This window comes from Pseudophryne corroboree, chromosome 12 (assembly GCF_028390025.1).
Source record: "Pseudophryne corroboree isolate aPseCor3 chromosome 12, aPseCor3.hap2, whole genome shotgun sequence".
NCBI classification, from domain to species: Eukaryota; Metazoa; Chordata; class Amphibia; order Anura; family Myobatrachidae; genus Pseudophryne; species Pseudophryne corroboree.
The window spans coordinates 100,795,982-100,820,620 of NC_086455.1; the positions used below are offsets into that span (position 1 = coordinate 100,795,982).

At 44.4% G+C, this 24,639-nt stretch overlaps 1 protein-coding gene across 4 annotated transcripts in view; it reads left to right on the top strand.

Moving 5' to 3' along the window:
• The window catches only part of LOC134980836 (zinc finger protein 41-like), a 437,261-nt gene that overhangs the window by 119,081 nt on the left and 293,541 nt on the right, over positions 1-24,639 (top strand). The window contains exon 4 of one of the 4 annotated variants that reach the window (XM_063947822.1): positions 19,625-19,754. The exons of the other annotated variants lie outside the window; for them this stretch is intronic. Coding sequence (XP_063803892.1) covers positions 19,728-19,754 — 27 coding nt within the window. The 5' untranslated portion in view covers positions 19,625-19,727. The remainder of the gene's footprint in view (positions 1-19,624; positions 19,755-24,639) is intronic. 4 annotated transcript variants of the gene reach the window in all.

Genomic DNA, 24,639 nt, shown 5'->3' on the forward strand with positions numbered 1-24,639 from the left:
CCAGGGGCTATAAAACGAGGGGGGGCAGATTATTTACATACATATTATAGCGCTGCAGCTCTGTGACACTTGAGGGTGTTTTTCAGACCTGCACTTTGGCACTGGGGTGTGAGCTGGCTCCTTTCCTTTTGTTCCCTCACAGGCTTTCTTTTGGGTGCTGTTAGGGAGACAACATGTCTGAGGCAGAATTTCCCTCTCAGGAGGATAATTTATTGGGAACACCAAATGTTTTGGGGGTCCTGTCTGCACCGCCGACTGCTGATTGGTTAACTGCTTTAAATGCTAATGTTACTCTATTAAATCAAAAGTTTACTGAATCTGACTCTCAACTGCAGATTTGGAAGAGATCAGTAGATGACGCTTTATTACAAGGGTCACTAAAACGTGGTGTTGACCAATTAGATGACACAGATACCGACACGGACACTGATACCGGTGCCGATTATGCTGATTCTAGATTAGATCCTAAATTGGCTAAGGGTATTCAATATATGATTGTGGCTGTCAAAGACATATTACGTACTGACGAGGACCCCTTTACACCAGAAACGAGGTTCCTTATTTACAAAGAAAAGAGACGCTCTGTTTCTTTTCCTCCTTGTTTTGAACTAAATGACCTTTTTGATGGCATTTGGAGTACACCTGATAAGAAATTTCTCATTCCTAATAGGATCAAGGTGGCATACCCCTTTCCCGCAGCGGATAGGGTTAAGTGGGAAATACCACCCACAGTAGACAAAGCCCTAGCACGCTTGTCTAAACAGGTAGCGCTCCCTGCGGCTCAGTAGACGACTCTTAGGGAGCCGGCTGATCGTAAGCAGGAGGCTACTTTAAAAGCTATTTTTACCACGGGGACGCAGCTTAGACCGCTTATTGCGTCAGCGTGGGTTAGTAGCGCCATTGAAAAATGTGCTGAAAGTTTATCTGGATAGGGATAGCATCCTAGTGACGCTCGGTTATATCAGGGACGCGGCTGCGTACTTGAGAGGCTGCAAGAGATGCTGGCCTCCTGGGGGCTAAGGCTAGTGCTATGTCAATTGTGGCTAGGTGTGCGCTATGGACTCATCAATGGAATGCTGACGCTGATTCCAAGAAAAATATGGAGTCCCTTCCCTTTAAGGGTGGGGAACTGTTTGGTGACGGCCTTACTGATTTACTATCAGTGGCCACAGCGGGTAAATCTACTTATTTACCTAATGCTCCTGCGCAACAGAAGAAACCGCACTATCAAATGCAGTCCTTTCGGCCCAATAAATATAGAAAAGGCCGAGGTAACTTCTTCCTCGCTACCAGAGGTAGAGGAAGGGGCAAGAGAACTTCCGCCTCCTTGAGTTCACAAGAGCAGAAGTCCTCCCCGGCTTCCGCCAAATCTACCGCATGATGCCGGGTCTCCCTTACAGGAGACCGCACCGGTGGGGGCACGTCTAAGGCTTTTCAGTCAGGTTTGGGTTCGCTCGGACCTGGACCCTTGGGTGTTACAAATTGTGACCCAAGGATACAAACTGGAATTCGAAGACGTTCCCCCTCGCGGTTTTTTCAAATCACCCTTACCAGTTTCGCTCCAGACAGAGTTCTAGTCTGTGGAGCAATACAAAAATTATGTCAAAATCAGGTTGTGATCCCGGTCCCCCGGGCACAACAAGGGGAAGGGTTTTATTCATGCCTATTTGTAGTGCCGAAGCCGGATGGTTGGTACGACCAATCCTCAACCTAAAATCTAAAAAAATTTTCCTGAAGAAATTCAAGTTCAAGATGGAGTCTCTCCGAGCAGTGATCTCCAGCCTGGAGGAGGGGGAATTCATGGTGTCTTTGGACATAAAGGATGCCTACCTTCATGTTCCCATTTATCCCCCTCATCAGAGTTATCTCCGGTTTGCAATTCAGGATACTCATTACCATTTTCAGACGTTGCGTTTGGCCTGGCCACGGCTCTGAGGATTTTCACAAAAGTCATGGTATAAATGATGGTTCTCCTCAGAAAAAGAGGAGTTACAATTATCCCGTACTTGGACGATCTCCTGATAAAGGCGAGGTCCAAGGAAAAACTGGTACAGGACATTGCACTGTCTCTGTCGCTTCTACAACAGCACGGCTGGCTCTTGAACATGCCGAAATCACACTTAATTCCAACAACCCGGTTGGCATTTTTGGGTATGATTCTGGACACGGTCCAGCTGAGAGTGTTCCTCCCTACGGAGAAAGCACTGGAAATTCAGAGTTTGGTAAAACTCATTCTGAAACCACCAACTGTCTCCATTCATCAATGCATTCGATTGCTGGGGTAGATGGTGGCGGCATACGAGGCCCTCCAATTCGGGAGGTTCCATGCCAGAGTGTTTCAGTGGGACTTGTTGGACAAATGGTCCGGATCCCACCTTCATATGCACCGGAGGATAGTTCTATCCCTCAACACCAGAATCTCACTCCTGTGGTGGCTACACAGCTTTCACCTCATAGAAGGACGCAGATTCGGGATCCAAGACTGGATCCTAGTGACCACGGATGCAAGTCTCCGAGGTTTGGGAGCAGTCACACAAGGGGTGACCTTCCAAGGAAGATGGTCAAGTCAGGAAACTCTTCTTCACATAAACGTGCTGGAGTTGAGGGCCATTTACAACGGCCTTCTACAAGCGGAGCATCTTCTTCGAAACCGGCCTGTCCTGATCCAATCGGACAATGTGACAGCAGTAGCGTACATAAACCGCCAAGGCGGCACAAAGAGCAGAACAGCAATGGCAGAAGCCACAAGGATTCTTCGCTGGGCAGAGACTCGGGTAAGCGCTCTGTCGGCAATTTTCCTTCCGGGAGTGGACAACTGGGAAGCAGACTTCCTCAGCAGACACGATCTACATCCAGGAAAGTGGCGCCTCCATCAGAAGGTCTTCTCCCTACTAACAAATCTATGGGGGTTTCCCCACATAGACATGATGGTGTCCCGCCACAACAAAAAACTACTAAAGTATTGTTCCCGGTCCAGGGACCCTCAGGCGGTGGCAGTGGATGCACTGACGTCACCTTAGGTGTATCCGTCGGTGTACGTTTTCCCGCCGCTTCCTCTCATTCCAAAGGTTCTGAGAATCCTAAGAAAATCACAGATTCCGGCGCTCCTTGTAGTTCCAGACTGGCCAAGGAGAATTTGGTACCCGGATCTTCAGGAGTTGTTAGTCGAAGATCAATGGCCTCTTCCTCTTCGCTAGGATCTGCTGCAGCAGGGGCCGTTCGTCTATCAAGACTTACAGCGGCTACGTTTGACGGCATGGCGGTTGAACGCCAGATTTTAGCCCGTAAGGGTATTCCCTATGAAGTCATCCCCACTCTTATCCTTGCTAGGAAGGGTGTGACGTCGAAACACTATCACCGTATTTGGAGGAAATATATTTCCTGGTGCGAGTCCAAGAAAGCTCCAGTGGAGAAGTTTGACCTTGGACGTTTTCTCCATTTTCTACAAAATGGAGTGGATGCGGGCCTTAAATTAGGCTCCATAAAAGTGCAGATTTCTGCTTTGTTAATTTTCTTTCAGAAACAATTGGCCTCACTTCCTGAGGTGCAGACCTTTGTAAAAGGGGTCCTGCACATCCAACCTCCTTTTGTGCCACCTGTGGCACCTTGGGATCTTCTGTGGTTTTGACATTACTAAAATCACATTGGTTTGAACCTTTAAGTAAAGTGGAGTGGAAATTCCTCACTTGGAAGGTTGTAATTTTGTTAGCATTGGCATCCGCAAGGCGGGTGTCTGAATTGGCGGCCTTGTCTCACAAGAGCCCTTATTTGATCTTCCATGAAGATAGGGCAGAATTGAGAACTCGGCAACAATTTCGGCCAAAGGTGGTTTCCTCTTTTTATATTAACCAACCTATTGTGGTGCCAGTGGCTACTGGCACTTTGGCTGAGGAAAAGTCTCTGGATGTCGTCAGAGCTTTGAAAATTTACGTTGCCAGAACGGCTTTAGTTAGAAAAACAGAGTCTCTGTTTGTGCTATATGCTCCCAATAAACTTGGGTATCCTGCTTCCAAGCAGACCATTGCTCGCTGGATATGTCACACGATTCAGCAGGCTCATTCCACGGCAAGTTTGCCGTTACCTAAATCGGTAAAAGCCCATTCCACTAGGAAGGTGGGCTCGTCCTGGGCGGCTGCCCGGGGGGTCTCGGCATTACAACTTTGCCGAGCTGCTGCTTGGTCGGGGTCAAACACGTTTGCTAAGTTTTACAAGTTTGATACCTTGGCCGATGAAGACCTAAAGTTTAGTCAATCGGTGCTGCAGAGTCATCCGCACTCTCCCGCCCGTTATAGAGCTTTGGTATAATCCCACGGTTCCTCAGCGACATAATAGAAAACAGGATTTAATACCTACCGGTAAATCCTTTTCTATAAGTCCGTAGAGTATGTTGGGCGCCCGTCCAGGGACCAGTGCGTACTGTATCTGCAGTTTAGTTCTGGTTACACACGGGTTGTGTTATGGTTTCTTCAGCTTGTTGCTGAATTTTGTTCATGTCCGTTGGCATGTGTTCAGTTGAATGCCATGTTATTCGGCATGTTTATCGCGTGAGCTGGTATGATGCTCACCTTGTTGTTAATTCCTTTCCTCAAAATGTCCATCTCTCCGGGCACAGTTCCAAACTGAATCTGGGGAGGGATATAGAGTGAGGAGCCAGGTCACGCCCCCTTTGAAAGTCTTAAAATGCCCATGTCTCCTGCGGATCCGTCTATATCCCATGGTTCTTTTGGTGTCCCCAACATCCTCTACGGACTTATAGAAAAGGATTTACCGGTAGGTATTAAAATCCTGTTTTCGATAGAACTGTTGAACCAATCAGGTGTCTGGGATTGAAAGTATCCATCCTGTTTTTATCCCTGGAAGCTAGGTTTAGAATGAGCATGTGCGCTGCATTCTGACCCATTGAGCCATTTAATTATTTTGGGGTTGGAAGTGTTTGCCTGTACCTTTATGCCCTTAAGGGGAAATGGAGTTAAATAACCCCCTATACCGCGCATGTGGTTATGTCCAACCCCTTGTTAGTTGTGAAATTTACTAGTGTCTGGGAACTGTCTACAAGACCCAGTTTTCAAGTGACCTGTTTTATAACTGTCCCATCAGCTAAAGGTAGACCCTTAGCTGTGGGTGGTGCCTGTATACAAAGACTAGGGGGACTGGTCATCCCAGCTATAATCAATCTTACTGATTTCCCAGTCATGGATTTGTTATAGTACTCCCCTAATGAGTAGTTCAAAGCCTGGATTTCAGTTAATGTTAAGGGGACCCCATACCAGTGCATGGATTGGGCACTTACTGGTGGATGAGTACATACCCAACAATCGGACAAATTAAGGGCCTGTGCTACTTGGAAATGGGACTGGACTAATGAGTTTGGCCAGACAGTAGCACTTCTCTTGTCTCTCATAAGATTGCTATAGTTTGCATGGGGAGGTTGGTGAGAGAAACCTTCCTCTACTTCACCTGTTTCATTGTTTTCAAAGAAAAATACAGAGTATATTATTAGGACAACAATGACTGAGGTTCCTAATGACTCCCCATAACGGTTTGTCTGGCTTAGGCCCAAGTAATCTTTGCATGGTTACATGTGAGTATGTTTGCTTATCCAAACTTAACTTGGGCCTGTTTGCAGTGGGATGCATGTACCCAAGCCCCTCTCTCTTTGACCTTCACGGAAGTGGGCGTGGTCAACAGTACTTGGTATGGACCGTCAAATCTGGGCTCAAGTCACTTCCTTACTGTCTTTTGAGGTACACCCAATCTCTTGGCTGAAGCTTGTGGGGATTCAGATCTGCTCCTGAGTCTGGGAGAGAGGTAAAGGCTGTCTTCTGGTAGCTTCTCCATGCTCTGGACACTACGCTGACAGACACAGCAAACCTTCTTGCCACAGCTCGCATTGATGTGCCATCCTGGATGACCTGCACTACCTGAGCCACTTGTATGGGTTGTAGACTCCGTCTCATGCTACCACTAGAGTGAAAGCACCGCCAGCTTTCAAAAGTGACCAAAACATCAGCCAGAAAGCATAGGAGCTGAGAAGTGGTCTGTGGTCACCACCTGCAGAACAACTCCTTTATTGGGGGTGTCTTGCTAATTGCCTATAATTTCCACCTGTTGTCTATTCCATTTGCACAACAGCATGTGAAATTGATTGTCAATCAGTGTTGCTTCCTAAGTGGACAGTTTGATTTCACAGAAGTGTGATTGACTTGGAGTTACATTGTGTTGTTTAAGTGTTCCCTTTATTTTTTTGAGCAGTGTACTTTAAACAGGTTTCTTTAAGTGCCACACTAATAGAGACTTTTTCTATAAGCAGTCTAATCTGTTTCCATTTTTCGTTGTCTAAAGAAACAGAGAGGTCTTATTCCCAGGCTGTTTCATGGGGTTCTTGCAAAGGAGTGGGTGGGGACCGAGTTATAAATCATGGAAATATTCCCTTTCCTTCCAATTGAGTATAAACACATACGTTCAAAAGAAGTAGCCTATCTTAATGGAGAAGTCTTAAATTGGGAATGGATAAAACTAGTAATTTGAATGTAATGGTGTTGACACGAGGTGGGAACGTCAAAGCGTATCCCTGAATATGAAGAAATCGGCATATGCCGCGATTGAACCACTGAGCTGCCAGTGAACTATCACAGCCTGGAGGGAAGTCGGGATAATAAATAATAATAATAATTTTATTTATATAGCGCTCTTTCTCCAATAGGACTCAAGGCGCTTAACAGATACATAGCATAATATAGTACAGAAAATAATGAAGTACATTTTCATAAAATACAGAAGCATGAAGATACTAAAAAGGACACTATGGAAATGCTTTAGTAAACAGAAAAGTTTTGAGTCTACTTTTGAAGGATTCTATAGTTGGGGCCTCTCGCACTGTGCGGGGAAGTGAGTTCCATAGAGTCGGAGCCGCATGACTAAAAGCTCGACCCCCAGATGAATTACGGTAGATTCTAGGTACTGCTAAAAGTCCTTCATCTACAGATCGCAGTAATCGAGTGGGGCAGTATGGGGTCAGAAGCTGTTTCAGGTACCTTGGGCCTTGGTCATGTAATGCTTTGAAACTCAGTAAGCCAATCTTGAAGATGATTCGCCATCTTACAGGCAGCCAGTGAAGGGAGTAGAGGATGGGTGTTATGTGGCTAGAACGGGGCTGGTTGGTTAATAGCCTGGCAGCTGTGTTTTGCACCAGCTGTAAGCGCTGCAATTCTTTTGCTGGTAGACCAAGGTAGAGGGCATTACAGTAGTCTAAACGAGATGATACAAATGCATGTATGACTTTTGGCATGTCATCTGAGGGAATTAAGTGCTTGATTCTGGCTATGTTCCTCAGGTGAAAGAATGAGGATTTGATTGTGGCTGATATCTGATGTTTAAGTGTCACGCCACCATCCAGGACAACGCCAAGATTCCGCACACGATCACTGGTCTGTAATTCTGAATCCCCCAGTGTAAGTCCAGTTGGTTGGCTATGCTGCAGTCTTGTCCTTTGATGTTGCGGTCGTATCAAAAGGACCTCTGTTTTATCCAGGTTCAGTCGCAGCCAACTGGCGCTCATCCACTCCTGTAGTTCAGCTAGACAGCCATTTAGGGTTGCTATTGGGTTGTCAGTGCCCGGAGCAAAGGACAAGTACAGTTGTGTATCATCTGCATAGCAGTGGTAGACCAGGCCATGGCGCCTGATTATTTCGCCCAATGGGAGCATGTATACTGCAAAAAGCATGGGGGATAGTATAGAACCTTGTGGGACACCACATGGCAATGGCACTGGTGGTGATGAGTATAATCCAGATGATACTCTCTGTGACCTGCCTGTGAGAAATGATTTGAACCAGCTTAGGACTGTGCCATCCAGACCACAGAAATGTATCAGTCGCTCAATCAGAAGCCCATGGTCCACGGTATCAAATGCTGCCGAGAGATCCAGAAGGATTAATATTGAACAGTCACCTCTGTCTTTTGCCATTAGAAGATCATTTAACACACACACCAGGGCTGTTTCAGTGCTATGTCTTCTCCTGAATCCTGATTGAAATGGATCATAAATATCATGGGTTGTCAGGCGGGTTTCCAGTTGATTTGCAACGACTTTCTCAATAACCTTTCCTAGGAAAGGAAGGTTTGATACCGGTCTGTAGTTGGTCATGCAGTCGGGATCTAAATTAGGTTTTTTAAGAAGCGGTCTAACAATAGCTTCCTTTAGGGGTCCAGGAAAAATGCCTGTCTGCAAAGAGCATTGAACAATTTTTGTAAAGACAGGACCAATTATATCCATACAACCTATTAGAAGCTTGGTTGAGGCTGGGTCCAGATCACAGGTGGTGGGACGCAAAATTCGAGCAATTTCAGCAGTGTCCTTTACATTCACTGGGTCAAAGCTGGTCCATGAAGGCATGTAGCTTATATTGGCAGGCTTTGTAGTTTGGCACTCCTTTGATGGCACTGTGGAGATTCCAGCCCGGATGGTGGATATTTTATCTGCAAAGAAGTTTGCAAACTCGTTGCATCTTGCCTGGGAGAGGGTCTCATCAGTCTGCAGGCATGCTGGCTTGCAAAGCATCTCCACTGTGCGGAAAAGCTGAGCTGGCCTATTGTTTGCTGCTGTGATCTCATTTGACAGGAACTGTGCCTTCTTACGAGTGATTGTCGATTGATATTCTTCGTTATGCTTTATTAGTTTTATTTTGTCATCCACTAGGTTAGTCTTCCTCCATCGTCTTTCCAGTCTACGCCCCCTTTTCTTGAGCTCACTAACACTGTTGTCGAACCATGGAGCTTGACATTGTGGTTTACGAGGTCTTAAACGCACAGGGGCGATAACATCATTTGCAGCCATAACATCCCTATTATAATAACGGACTAGGGAACAGGGATCTTCACAGGCACCCAGTATAGCAGAGAGATCCAGATTTGCTGCAAGAGCCTGGGGAGTCATACCCCTCCTTGGACGATACCTGGTCAACTCCACGGGCAGAGATCTTATTTGAGGGGTTGCAACTGAGAACCAGAGGGAGTAGTGGTCTGACCAGATGACTGGGTTTATTTTTAGGTCAGTGACTTCTAATCCAATCTGAAAGACAAGGTCGAGAGTGTGACCACTTTTATGTGTGGCAGAGGGAACGACCTGTGTGAAGCCCAGACCATTCATTGTGCACAGGAGGTCTTGGCCAAGGCGTGAGAGCTCATCATCCACCCATGCATTGAAATCCCCGAGGATGAGCCATCTTTGATGTTCCAGAACCAGGCCAGCAACAGTGTCTGCAATTTCTTGTAGAAATATCTTTCCATCTCCAGGTGGCCGGTAAATGAGAAGTACTCTGAAACCTAATCCTGTCGAACTCCGGGCAGCAATGCACTCGAATGAGCGAGTAGTTTCAATAGGGTGGACCCTAAGTTTAAGTTCTTTTTTGAAGCAGATAGCCACCCCGCCACCCCTGCGGTCCAGTCTTGGGTTGTGGATGACAGAGTAGTTTGTTGGTACTGCAGCCTCCAATATAGGTGCTGCATTTTCATCTAGCCAGGTCTCTGTAATACAGGCTAGATCTGCAGATTCAATAAGGTCAGCAATTGTTGCAGTCTTGTTTCTTATAGATCTGGCATTACAAAGGACTGACCTGATTGGGCATACCAGAGGGCCTTCAGTTTTCTTTGTTAAGTGCAGGAGCTCTGGGTATGGGGGTCACAAAGTGAGAGTTGACAGTTCTGTCCTTCCAAACACAGGGCCGTCTTTTGGGTATCACTTCTATTTGATTGTTCTTTGAGTATGAGGGCGAGCAGGTGGGCAAAGGACTTAGATGGTTACCGGGGGAAATACATTTCCGGCCTGCTCGCTTCCCACGAATGCGCCAGTGTTTTCTTTTTAAAATGCCAAGGGATTGGAGAATAGAAGCCTGTGATGGTGTGATAGGAACTGCAGAACGTGGTGGGCGGAGTGAAAGAATGAAGCTGGAGCAATACGTATACATTTGGTCATCAATGACAGATTACTATAAGTTTGAGCTGCATATGATGATGAGAGAGGGAGAGAAAGCAATGTTTTGTTTTGTTTTTTTGTTTTTCCTTTTTGTGTTTTGTTTTCCCCCAATTCGGTATGTGATCCAAAATTATAATGGCATATGAACAAAGTTATTGCTATAACCTATTGGGTGTGTTTGAAGCAAGTAATAAATAAAATAACTGCTGATTTAGTCAATTATCCTAGGATAGGCAGTCTTTTGGAAGGTGTTAGAAGCCAATTCCTACTGTGTAGGTGTGAAAAGTCTCAGTGTGAGAGGCCTTTGAAGTAGATTTTTTTTTTTTTTTTTGTGGGGGTAGTAGTGATAACGTGTCCTGGAAATGGATCCTGATTTTAAACAGTGAGCCTTCAGCAATTCAGAGCCTGAATATACTGATATTAGTAGATTAATGGAATAAGTCAGTTATTTGTTGCTCAGAGAACAGAGGTGGATGATGTCTAAGTGAGGGGCTGGATGTAGCCAAATATAGGTTGTAATCCACAGTACCTTATCTGGGTAATGTCCAATGCAGAGGTCAGCAGCTGCTAAACTGAAGGATTTCTCAGTGGAGATATGCAGAGGATTCAATCCAGGATTCAATCCAGTGTGTATCTCAGTGCAGGAATGCAATCCGTTGGTTTTGATGAAATGTCCGCGTAGAGTAGTACAAGTTAAAGGTAAGTCCATGGATATTTATGATGATTCATAGGTCAGTTGTGGTGAATTTAAGCTGTTTTATGGAGATGATCAGCCATCTTGGGCGCCAGATGATCCCAAATTGGGGACAGAGGTGATGGATAGGAGGAGAGATTATAAGTGGTACGTGTGTTGTCCCGTAATATAAGAGTAAAGCTGACTGTGGGTATTGAATAGGCAGAGGCCATTCTACTCCGCCTGCGGAGCCTAGTGATCCACTTTGAAATAGGGCATTTTCGAGGTCCACCTATTTTTTTCACCCCAGAAGGGGAATGCCAAGAAATTATGTGGCTGAGTTGACATGCCATGTATGATTGTAAAATAGGGCGCCCCATGCATCTTGAAACCGTACTTTTACTTAGAATTGTTCGCCTGCCCTGGTTATTAAGACCATATAAATTTGTGACATTGCTTTTGTAGAGAAGCTAGGGTTGTACGTGGTATCGTAACAGGAATGGTCTGAAAGAGGTATAAAATATGAGGAAGGAAATTCAATTTAAGAACATTAAACCGGCCGATCCATGCGATGTACATGCAAGATCACCTGTCCAAATCATTTGAGAGTGATTTAATCATAGGGATACAATTGGCACGATAAAGAGTGGAGTAGGATTAGTTGACAAATATCCCTAAATGCTTAGTGGCCAGCGGTCTCCAAAGAAATGGGAATTTAGAGGTCAAGATAGAACATGTATGAGAAGAGATGTTTAACGCTAAGGCCTCAAATTTGGAATTATTAACCTTATATCTTGGTAAGGATCCATATGAAAGAAGTTCCTTCTTTAAATTGGGGAGGGATACTACAGGTTGAGTATACCATATCCAAATATTCCAAAATACAGATTTTTTTAAGTGAGACTGAGATAGTGAAACGTTTGTTCTCTGATAGCTCAATGTATACAAACTTTGTTTAATGCACAAAGTTATTAAAAATATTGTATTATACGACCTTCAGGCTGTGTTTATAAGGTGTATATGAAACAAATGTTTTGTGTGTATGCACACAAACTTTGTTTAATGCACAACGTTATTAAAAATATTGGCTATAATTACCTTCAGGCTGTGTGTGTATAAGGTGTATGTGAAACATAAATGCATTCTGTGCTTAGACTTGGTTCCCATCGCTATGATATCTCATTATGTATGGTATGCAATTATTCCAAAATACGGAAAAATCCGATATCCAAAATACTTCTGGTCCCAAGCATTTTCGATAAGGGATACTCAACCTGTAAAGGGTTAGAAAGTGTCAGAAGGACAGTTTATACTGTTTACAACCCACAGTTATTCCTTCAATATCCACATTGGATCTAATAAGAGCTGCAAGAGGTTCGATGCACAGGGCAAAAATTAAAGGTGATAACTGGCAACCCTGACGCTCACCATTGTGAAAAGTAAAAACAGAGAGAGTAAATACCAGTTTGTCATAACCATAGATGAAGGGTGGGAATAGAGAGCTTTAATAGCCATTACAAAGTGGCTGTGAAAACCAAATGAGGATAGGGTATATGAATGCCAAATTGATTTCTCACAAATATTTAAAATGCCCGCTCTAATATATATTGTAAATGCCTACTGTAAAAGTCCGCTGTACATCGCAAAACACTGTATCCCATAAGAGAAAACAATACACCCACACATAATCTGAGTTCCAAAGCTCATTGATGTATATACATTTGTTATTAAAAAGGATATGGATTAAATATATATTACAAAGTACAGTATACCTATAGTTACATGAATACAACTCACACAGTAAACAGTTAGAACATAGTTACATATAGTTATATGCCATTACATAGTTTCAGTTACATGCCAGCGATACAATTACCATTCCCTCCAATGTAGCTTATGTCTCCCTCTCTCTGTAAATAAATACAGGAACTGATCTGCTAGCAAGTCCATTATCGTCCTCTGAGACCAAAAAGCAAGCAAGTCTGACCTCCTGTGTGGTCAGCTTATGTCTCATCTAGTTTCTGGGGGATGGGCCTCATGATGTGTCACCAATTCCTTTGTATGTGCTGAACATGCTCAGCCCTTGGGGACGTCCAAAGGGGCTGGCCTGAGTTTCCTGTTTGGAACTTCTATTGTTCAAATATAAGTGATTTTAGCTTCTATACATTCAATCATAATTATCCGCTGCAATGTCCTACAACTTAATAACAAGTATCAAATTAATCTACACATTAAGCTGGTTGTTTTAATAGTAAACATGACCGGTGTATCTGGTTTTGTTCAAATAATACACATACATGACATTAATTCAATATATATAATTCTAAATCATCATGATGTCTGGCGCTTGATATTGTTATAATTATGTACTGCATGAAATAAGTGTCGAATCCATCTCTGTGGCATATCCGTGTAAATGCGTGTGTTACCATATATTGCTGTGCTCGCTGCGCGTATTTGCAAGTATAGCGACTTAAATGTGTGTAGTTTGTATGTTCTCTCTATGTAATATTTTTGACTTCGACAGGTAGAAAACAAGAAGGGTGAATTAGAGGTATTAATATCATGGATCAAATGAATGGTGCGTCTGGTGTTATCAGATGCTAGCTGATTCGGGTCAAATCTTACCTGGTCAGGGTCAACCAATAAGGTCAGAACAGAATTTAAGCGAGTAGCAAGGATTTTAGCAAAAATCTCAAGGTCCGTATTCAGCAGGTAACTGGGCCTGCAGTTGGCACAAAGGGAGGGGTCCTACCCGGGTTGTGTATAACAATGAGACGGTAAGTCATTGAGTCTGGATGAAAAGGGGCACCATGCATAATCTTGTTAAACAGGCGAAACATGGGCCTAATTCAGAACTGATCGTTGCAGCAAATTTGTCAGCAGATGGACAAAACCATGGCCTCATTCCGACCCGATTGCACGCTGCACTTCTTCGCAGCAGTGCGATCGGGTCTGGAATGCGCATGCGCGGCGTGCGCATTGTGCACGCTCTTTGTTGCTGTTGCCGGGCAATGATGCTGACAGCGAAGAAAGCGGTCGCAGCGGCGACCGCAAGAAGATAGACAGCAGGAAGGCGTTCCGGGGCGTCAACTGACAGTTTGAAGCCGTTTTCGGGGAGTGGTAAGAAAAACGCAGGTTTGTCCAGGCGAACGGAGGGCGGATGTCTGACGTCAAAGCCATGACCATCATCGCCGGATCCGTCGCACAGGGTAAGTAGGTCTGACCCTGGTATTGTTGTGTGTGAAACTTTTTTTTAGCATAGCAGGGCTGCACAAGCGTTCGCAGCCCTGCTATGCTAAAATACACTCCCCCGTAGGCGGAGATTAGTTGATCGCACCAGCAGCAAAAATTTGCTTGATGCGATCAACTCTGAATGAGGGCCCATGTTCACTGCAGGGGGGGGGGGCAGATGTAACATGTGCAGAGAGAGTTACATTTGGGTGGGTTAGTTTGTTTCTGTGCAGGGTAAATACTGGCTGCATTATTTTTATACTGCAATTTAGATTTCAGTTTTAACACACACCACCCAAATCTAGCTCTCTTTGCACATGTTTTATCTGCCCCCCTGCAGTGCACATGGTTTTGCCCATCTGCTAACAAATTGCTGCTACGATCAAGTCTGAATTAGGCCCCATGTGCAGAATAAGCTGTGGAACAAAAGACTTATAATATGCTATTGGATATCAGTCCGGGCCCTGCATCTTAGAAGGTTTCTGGAATTAAAGCACTGCTTCCAATTTCTTACATGATATGTCAGCATTTAAAAAAGTACAGGAGGTCTCATCAATTTGATGTAGCTCACAAGAGTTAAGCTATTGCTGCTCGTGAGCCAGGGTTGAGGGCTGATTAGGGGAATCTAAATATGTATAATGCTTTATAGAAGTCACAAAAAAATATTGTTAATTATTTTAAGATCATAAGTTGGGTAGGCAGCAGAATCCGGGCTTGTGAAGCCTGTTGCTTCTGTCATAAAATCATTGGTTAGCCCAGCGTAGTGACCGTTCAACCTTTTCAGCCAGTATAGATTGTAAGTCGGCTCTTGCTTGAGAGATTGGGTGCATTTATGTTCTCTATCTAGATCTGAGATAAGAAGAGTCAACGAATTAGCACGTTTTTCTTTTTCTTTCTTTCTGCGCGACACAATTAATGGAATTATGGTCCGCCGTGTAACTGCTTTATAGGCTTCCCAGACTGTTGACTCACTACAACTGTCTTGGGAATTAAAAACAAAATAGTGCAACATTTTAGATTTAATCATTTCCTGAAATTGCGGAATCTTCAGTAAAGTTTCATTAAGTCTCCACAAAGGCCTACCACCTGTTACTTCAAAGATTTAGAAAACCACTAGAAGAACGTGATCGGACCATGTAATAGGGGGTATTGAAGATAATAATAATTTTATTTATATAGCGCTCTTTCTCCAATAGGACTCAATGCGCTTAACAGATATATAGCATAATATTGTACAGAAACAATGAAGTACAGAAAGCTTTTCATAAAATATAGAGAGCATGTAGATACTAAAGGAACATTATGGAAATGCTTAGGTAAACAGGAAAGTCTTGCGTCTAGTTTTGAAGGATTCTATAGTTGGAGCCTCTCGCACTGTGTGGGGAAGTGAGTTCCATAGAGTCAGAGCCGTATGACTAAAAGCTAGACCCCCATGTGAATTACGGGAGATTCTAGGTTCTGCTAAAAATCCTTCATCTATAGATTGCAGTAATCGAGTGGGGCAGTATGGAATCAGAAGCTGCTTCCGGTACCTTGGGACCTGGTCATATACTGCTTTGAAAATCAGTAAGCCAATCTTGAAGATGATTCGCCATCTTATAGGCAGCAAGTGAATGGAGTAGAGGATGGGTGTTATGTGGCTAGAACGGGGCTGGTTGGTTAACAGCCTGGCAGCTGTGTTTTGCACCAGCTGCAAGTAGTGCAATTATTTTGCTGGGAGACCAAGGTAGAGGGCATTACAGTAGTCTAATCGAGATGATAGAAATGCATATATGACTTTTGGCAGCTCATCTGAGAGAATTAAGTGCTTGATTCTGGCTATGTTCCTCAGGTGAAAGAATGAGGATTTGATTGTGGCTGATATCTGTTGTTTAGTGTCAAGCCACCATCCAGGGCAACGTCAAGATTCCGCACACGATCAGGGGTTTGTAATTCTAAATCCCCAAGTGTAAGTCCAAGAGTGGGGATGCTATTTGTAAGAGGGAGGCACAGCATAGAAATACATTTATACAAGAATAAACATTGAGCGGATTGGAATAGAAAGTGTCACGGACAGTAAGCTTAAGGAAACACCAAACATCAAATAGACCCCCCTCGGCCATACATTTGCGCAAAGAAGATGAATGTGATTACTTTCTTATCCGAGGGTGACCTGATTTGTCCATATGAGTAAGTACCATATCAAAATCGCCACCTACCAATGTTTTGCCTTTTCTAAAAAGGCTGAGTTCCTGAAACAAATTGTGAAAAAAGCGGGATTGGCCTGTATTAGGAGCATAAAGTTTAGCCATTGTGTGCAATTTTGCCTCAAATCATGATGTACCTGCCTCCGTAATCACATTCAGAGTCCAAAAATTGGAAGGGGAGAGAACCTCTGAGAATTATGGCTACTCCATTGCATTTGGTTACATTATCAGAACACCATACTGCGGAAAAAAGGTTTGAAGATAATGAAGGATGCAGGTCACTTTTCAGGTGTATTTCCCGCAAAAAGACCACATTCCCACAAGTTTTTTTCATCGTAGTATGAAGATGTGTGCACTTCTATGGGGTATTGAAGCCTTTGGTATTAATAGACAAGCACTTTAGAGGCATGGGAGGTTATATTAAAAATATTGGCCTAAAGATGGTTAAACCCCCCCCCCCTTCCCCACACCTCATTATCTAGACTACTTGGGGGGGTTTGGAGGTTCACACAAAAAAAGAATAGGCAACCGGAGTTACTACAGAAACTGAGGTAATGGCCACAAAAAATTAGCTTCATATTAAAAGCTCGTATGCAGAAAGTAATAGAAGTAATAAACCTAAAATACTCAATAATCCCTACAATTGAGGGATGCGGTGGCTGACTGAGAAATCAAGTCCACCCACCAGAGCTATTAAAGCTACAGAATACAACTAATGTGTAGAGACCTACAGGAACATACACCATAGCGTAGATCTGTGGTAGCGTAATAAAAAGAAGAATGGTGAAAAATGTGTGTGTGTATGTATGTATATATATATATATATATATATATATATATATATATATATATATAATGTGTGTGTATATATATATATATATATATACACACACAAATAGTATTACAAAAGTCACCACTGTAACATAGGAAATACATTTATATACTACTTACAGTATGTTATATAAGTGACCAAAAAATTGTACATAGATATGAGAGATGAAAGGAAATAAAACCATGCATATGGACTATATGAAACAAAGATGCATAAGGTAAAATAATAATAAAAAATCTTCGATAATATATAGGTAATGCTGAGTAGCATCAGAAAACAATCATTAATTTCGGAATCTGGAAGTGCAGTCCAAAGGGTAGCATAACTGTTGGTAAAGTCAGAAGAGCAAATGAAAATAAACAATCAGCAAAATAATAAACTTATGAATATAATCATATCAGGTTGGAGAGCAGGCACCAGGCCCAGAAAGGTCAGGACCAGAGGTGGCGGTCAGGTTGAATTTGCGAAGCAATTGAGGGGGTAATTCAGACCTGATCGTTAGGCTGCGTTTACGCACAGTGGGCGATCGTATCGGATCTGCACATGCACCACACTGCGCAGGAACGACGGACCACTGCAACGGGGATCAGCGCCCTTCGACATGATAGTGCGAAAAAAGCGATTGCACAGGTGTTTGCAAGGAAATTTACAGGAAGAAAGCGTTTGTGGGTGGCAACTGACCGTTTTCAGAGAGTGTCTGGAAAAACGCAGACGTTCCCAAGCGTTTGCAGGGCAGGTGTCTGACACAAATTCCGGTCCCGAACAGGCTGAAGTGATCACAGCAGCTGAGTAAGTCCTGGGCTGCGCAGAGACTGCACTAAAACAGTTTGTACAGGTCTGCTACACATGCGATCGTACACTTGCACAGCTAAAATACACTCCCCTGTGGGCGTCAACTATGCGAACGCAGGACTGCAAAAAAAACCCCGAGCGATCAGGTCTGAATGACCCCCTGAGTTCTATCATCAATAGTTCGTATGGAATTAAAACGTCCTTTCTCTTAGATCCTAGAGGATGCTGGGGTCCACATTAGTATGATGGGGTATAGACGGGTCCCCTAGGAGCCATTCAAACTTTAAGCGTTTGAGAGTGTGGGCTGGCTCCTCACTCTATGCTCCTCTTACCAGACTCTGTTTACAAAATGTGCCCGGAGGAGCCAGTCACAGCTAGGGGAGCTCTACAAAACTTCTCTGGAAAAAGTTTATTTTAGAGTTTTATTTTACAGGTAGGCTGTTGCCTCGTGAGACTGAGGGAAGGGGGGGGGGGAGTAGTGTCCGCCCTGCGGGGTCTGAGCCACTATCTCCGCTGACAGGACACTGAGCTCCTGAGCGGATTGAACGTTTCCCGCCACAGGGGATCGCTCACCCCGGCAGCATGCCGCCACCCCCTTACAGAGCCAGATGATCAGTGGCGAGTCAGTCACCGGCCCCCCTAGCAAGCGGGGTGACAGTGTAAAGATGGCGGCAACATGGTATGGCGCGCAGTACTAACTGCACTCAGGGGCTCATCAGTACATAGTGCGGCGCTGTGAGGGGCGCCCTGAGCCACCTCCTACACCCTACACTGACTTCTAAAGCCTGTCAGGGTCCCAGGATCGCTGCCAGTATGATTCCTCAGGCTAGTAGAATCTCCTGAAGAGCGGGAAGACAGTGCCATTAAGGGGAACAGAGCTTCTCAGAGCGGACCCAGCAGCGTTCAGCGCCATTTTCCTGCCTGCAGAAACTCTCGTCAGTGAAGAGCAGTCCCTCCAGAGCAGCTCCAGCTATATCTTATGGTACCAGGGGGTTGTAGAAGGGGGGGGTGTAAAGATTGTGCACAGTCAGCGCTAGTTGGGGTCTCCCTATACCTTGAAATCGCTGTGTGTGGGTTGGCGCCAATCTCTGTCTCTCTTGCCATTCTTGGGGGTGAAAGTCCTCTCGGGATCTCATGCCATTTAATCGGGATTGCACTGTTTTAGCGCAGATACCAGCAAGGGAGCCTGAATGGTTATCCTCTATCAAATCTATGATTTCTCAGATTTCTACTAGGGTTGCACAGAATGAATCTACAACTCAGGTTTTACAGAACTCTATGGCAATTTGGTCCGGTTCGGTTACCTCAGGGCCCCCCTCTGTAGGTCCCCACAAACGTGCTCTTGCCCAGATTATGCAAGATGACACGGATACCGATTCTGACACAGCAGACAGTGATGGGGATGTGCTCAGTGGGGCCGCATCTCTTGCTAAAGCGGTGCAGTTGATGATAGAGGCTATCAGGGATGTGTTGAATATTGTTGATAGAACACCTGAGCAGGTTGAGAAGGCTTACTTCACTGACCATAAGAAAGCCTTGCTAACCTTCACTGCGTCCAAAGAATTAAATGCTAACCTTCCCTGAGGAGGATAGAAAAGAAATGGGAAAACCCACCCATAGTGGATGCATCTGTATCCAGACTCTCAAAAAAGGTGGTTTCACCTGTCCCAGGATCTACCACCTTAAAGGAGCCGGCTGATTACAAAATTGATACTACGCTCAAATCCATATACTACGTCCTACTATTGCCTGTGCATGGATTTCCAAAGCTATAGTAAAGTGGTCAGGCACATTACTTGAGGATTTGGATACAATGAATAATAGTGACGTTGAATTGTTTTTACGTAACATTCAGGATTCTGCAGTATTTATGGTGGAATCCATGAAACACCTGGGTTCAATGGCTGCATGAATATCTTCCATGTCTGTCTCAGCTCGTCGAGGACTGACTGCGCCAGTGGTCTGAGGACGCGGAATCCAGGAGAGGTGTGGAGACCCTACCCTACACAGGTCAAGCTCTCTTTGGGGAAGCGTTTGATGCATGGATTTCCACAGCTACAGCGGGTAAGTCACCTTTTCTTCCCTCAGCTACACCTGCTACAAAGAAACTTTTTCGTCAGCTGTATCACAGTTCTTTCGGGTTGCTAAAACAAGAAAGGCCAAACCATCCAACACCTTCTTTAGAGGAGCTCGACCAAAATCCAAGAAACCTGCTGCTGCAGGTTCCCAGGAACAGAAGCCTGCTTCAGGTACGCCAAAGTCCTCACCATGACGGTGGACCGCACGGCCTGGAGGTAGGGCCGGTGGGGCGAGACTCAGATATTTCAGTCACGTCTGAGTGTCGTCCGGCCTGGATCCCTGGGTACAAAATATTGTGTCCCAGGGGTACCGGCTAGAATTTCAAGATCTCCCTCCTCACCGGTCCTTCAAATCAGGCTTGCCAGCTTTGCCGGCAGACAGGGCTACCCTACAGGGAGCCATCCAGAAGTTGGTGGAGGCACAGGTTATTGTACCAGTTCCTCCCCAGACAAGGGTTACTATTCAAACCTTTTTGTGGTACTGAAACTGGATGGTTCTCATTATTAACTTTAAAATCACTAAACCCCTTTCTGAAGGAGTTCAAGTTGAAAATGGAGTCTCTAAGGGCGGTGATATCGGGTCTGGAGGAGAGGGAATTCATGGTATCCCTTGTAAATGCTGATTTACTTACTGGACTAAAAGCAATACTTTAAAATACACACAATACACTTTAAAATCGAGCCGCTGCGGCCGCTGTATTCAATCCTTAATCTACGTACTTTTTACTCAGCTAGCGTACAAAGCCCGTACAGTGTACGCGTACCAACGCCGCGACGGACGTACAAAGTACACGCAGTGCATACACAAACACACCGACACGCTGAGAGCACAATGCAGCTACACGTGTGGTAGAATTACACCTTAAACCTTAGCAGGAAATGGGACACGACACCAAATTGTGTTTCAAAACTATGTTGGGGTCCAACCCACCAATGGTTATCTTTACTAGGGGGTTACAACAATAATACAATACAATAAGAGAAAAAGGCTACAGTCAATGGTACATACGTTTGTTCGCCTGCGCTTCCCGGTCCTCAATCATCAAGGTAGATGATCTTCAGAGATTATGTGTGACCGGGCCTGCAGCTGGCTTTTTATACATTTCGTCAAAACACAATACAATAGACACTGTATGCTCTTCTTCCATTGGTTCGGGGGTGGGACAAATCCTGTGCACCGGGATCATTGGTCAGCTCAAGCGGTGGGCGATAGCTAAGACTTGAGATGTGATTTCTATTGTTTACATCTGAGTTCCCGCCCCATGAGCAGTTAAACCCATCACATTAATCATACATAAATCTGGTATTATGAATAACTAACTTATTGTTGCAATATGTGACAATATTCTTATACCCACCAGATTACTGTTTGTGACTGAACAATATGATCCCACACATGATATGATTTTCCATTTCCATCCTCAAGATACACACACACACACACACACACACACACACACACACACACATATATATATATATATATATATATATATATATATATATATATATATATATATACACACACACATATATATTCCTGTTATTATAATGTGTTAGGGAACATATATATATATATATATATATATATATATATATATATATATATATACATACATATACATATACATACACGCACTTCCAAGAGTTCAGACCATGAATGTTACTACCTTAGATATCTAAATGTCTGGTATTTAATTTGTCAGCTGTTGCTAATTGAGTACTCTTCAGTTAAACTAGGTTCCTGGATATTGTCTTTTTGTTTGTCCTGTCTTCAGATAAGACCATGACAATCCAGTATTTGTCTTCGACAGATACTGGACAACTCTAGAACAATGGGGGTAACCAAAGGTATTTGCCTTCCTCGTAGGATTTCAAAGCTTTGCGTAAACAAAGCAGTCTGGTACATTGTGCTAGAGTTTCTAGGAGGATAATTTGTGTGTGAACTGTAACTAGCTACTAGAAGGATAAATCAGTGTGTGATTTATGCATTATATGGGTAAAATATTGAATATGGCTTTTCCGTGCGATTACAAATACTACCGTAATTACTCATACCCCGCGCTAATACGCAGGACCGCGGGAGCGGTCATACGCAACTTGCGAATATGTGCACGCATGGCAGAAAAAGTACGCGCACGGAGGCCATCTGTGTGTAGTTTGTACATGATGTGTGTACTGCAATATTTTCGACTTCGACAGTCCACCCTTTGGCAGTCATCAATAACTGCCACACTTTACTACTAAACAGAAAATATTATCTACACAATATATACAAGTTTGGATGATCGGGGAAGAGTTGTAGGTGGGAAATGTATAGCCTAGTGGGATAGTAAAAAGCATGTATGTATGAATCAATGTCTGAGGGGCATGTATCATCATGCCGTATATGTAGTAAGCTTCGAGGTATTGCGAAGTATACATTAAATCCTTCTCATCCCGTATTAATGGTCTGTAAATGGGCAAACAAACGCTACCAAGCTCTTTTCGGCTTCCTATTCCAACAAATGGGGAGCACATTTTGTTGATACATGGAGGGGGAACATATGTGAGTGCTAGTATATGTGGATAACGTCTGCCGACTATGGTGTGCCATTAACTAGAGGTTGCAGAGATGAAGGTAAGACACACATATAGAAATGCGTTCACATAAACATTTTGGGTAGGGCTGACATCTTTTCCGGTTGGATGTTTTCTGGGTAAAGGGGGAAACAGAGAAAAATGGTGAAAGAAACAGGCCATGAAATTCATTTTTACAATCCTTATCATAACACTGTCTCTATGAATGGATCATAAATCAAATCTGCTGCTGTAACAACACCCTCGCTCCTTAGACTCATCAAATTTGTGCTAAGCTTGCGCCGCGTCAGAATTCGAACACACCTAAATATCAAACCAATAATTATGACGACACCTAGGATACACAGGAGAAACTTTCCTACACTTGCAATTACATTCTGCACCCACTCTCCTAATCCAGAAAACCATTTGAGTGGGTTTAACCATGAGACCCAGCCAGTCAGTTCATTACCCACAGCCGTCAAGGTAAGATTGTGCTTCCTCCTGAACTCCCACTTCAACTGTAAGATATCATCCATCTTTTGATCGATGATCTCCGTGGGGTCGTCTGTGCTATTCGTGATATACGTACAACACTTCACGCCATGTTGAGTTGCCAAGGTAACACCGTACCCACCTGTCACAGCTGTAACGTAATTAAGGACCATTCTGTGCTGTATCAGCTCTTTCTTGTAAGCTTGTAACTCCCTTCCTGTATACCTGAAGGTGTCATCATACATCTCAGTGATATTATCTGTCAAGTTCGCTAGCGCATGGATGTACCTATAATTTATAGTTCCTCTGGCAGTATGGGTGATATCTAATGCGAGAAGGAACTGAATCCTGGTGGATTCGGGGATCAAATCAGAGGCTGCGTGCTCTGCCCTATCTGAGGTGTCCCTTGATGATGTGTTCATAGTGTGTATGAGTATAAGGAGTCTGAGCGCTGGGTGTGCCCAGAGGAGACTGGATGCACTACAGGTAAGCGCTACTGAGTTTCTCTGAAAAGACTTTTGTTAGGTTTTTTATTTTCAGGGAGCACTGCTGGCAACAGGCTCCCTGCTTCGTGGGACTGAGGGGAGAGAAGCAGACCAACTTTCCTGGACTGATGGGCCCTGCTTCTTAGGCTTCTGGACACCATTAGCTCCAGAGGGTCGGAACACAGGTGTCGTCCTTGCTGTTCGTCCCAGAGCCGCGCCGCCGTCCTCCTCACAGAGCCGGAAGATTGAAGCCGGGTAAGTATAGGAAGCAAGAAGACTCCAGATCTTCATGAGGTACCGTGCAGCGGTCGCACTGCGCGCCATTGCTCCCACAACACACACAGGCACAACAAGGGTGCAGGGCGGGCGCCCTGGGCAGCAATTGTTACCTCACATAAGACTGGCACACGTGTATAGATACTGCGGAGGCAGTATATAATAAATCCCCTGCCAGTATAATAAAAATAGCGGGACCGAAGTCTGCTGTCGAGGGGGCTGAGCTTGATCTTCCAGCACTAACCAGCGCCATTTTCTCCACAGCATGCGGCAGAGAAGCTTCTCCCGGACTCTCCCCTGCTAAACAAGTAACAGGGGGCAAAAACGAGGGGGGCATATTTATTTGGTGCTAATTCTATATATATAAAACGCTGTACAGGCTGGGACTTTGTTTCAGTATCTAGTGGCGCTGGGTGTGTCCTGGCATACTCTCTCTCTGTCTCTCCAAAGGGCCTTATTGTGGGTCTGTCCCCATATTCATATATCCCAGTGTGGGGGTGGGGGTGTCAGTACGTGTGTGTCGACATGTCTGAAGCGGAAGGCTCATCTAGGGAGGAAGCAGAGCAGATTGTGGTGTCTCCGTCGGCACAGCCGACACCTGATTGGACATGTGGAATGTTTTAAATGCTAATGTGGCTTTATTACATAGGAGATTGGACAAAGCAGAGTCCAAGGACAAAGCAGGGAGTCAATCCATGGCTGTTACTGTGTCACAAGACCCTTCAGGGTCCCATAAACGTCCCTTTTCCCAGATAGCAGACACTGATACCGACACGGATTCCGACTCCAGTGTCGACTATGATGATGCAAGGTTGCACCCAAGAGTGGCCAAGAGTATTCAATATATGATTATTACAATAAAAGATTTTTTGCATATCACAGAGGACCCCTCTGTCCCTGACACAAGGGTCTGCATGTTTAAGGAAAAGAAACCTGAGGTAACATTTCCCCCATCTCATGAGCTGAACGCTTTTTCTCTAACGTCCTTGAGGATGCTGGGACTCCGTAAGGACCATGGGGAATAGACGGGCTCCGCAGGAGATAGGGCACTTTAAG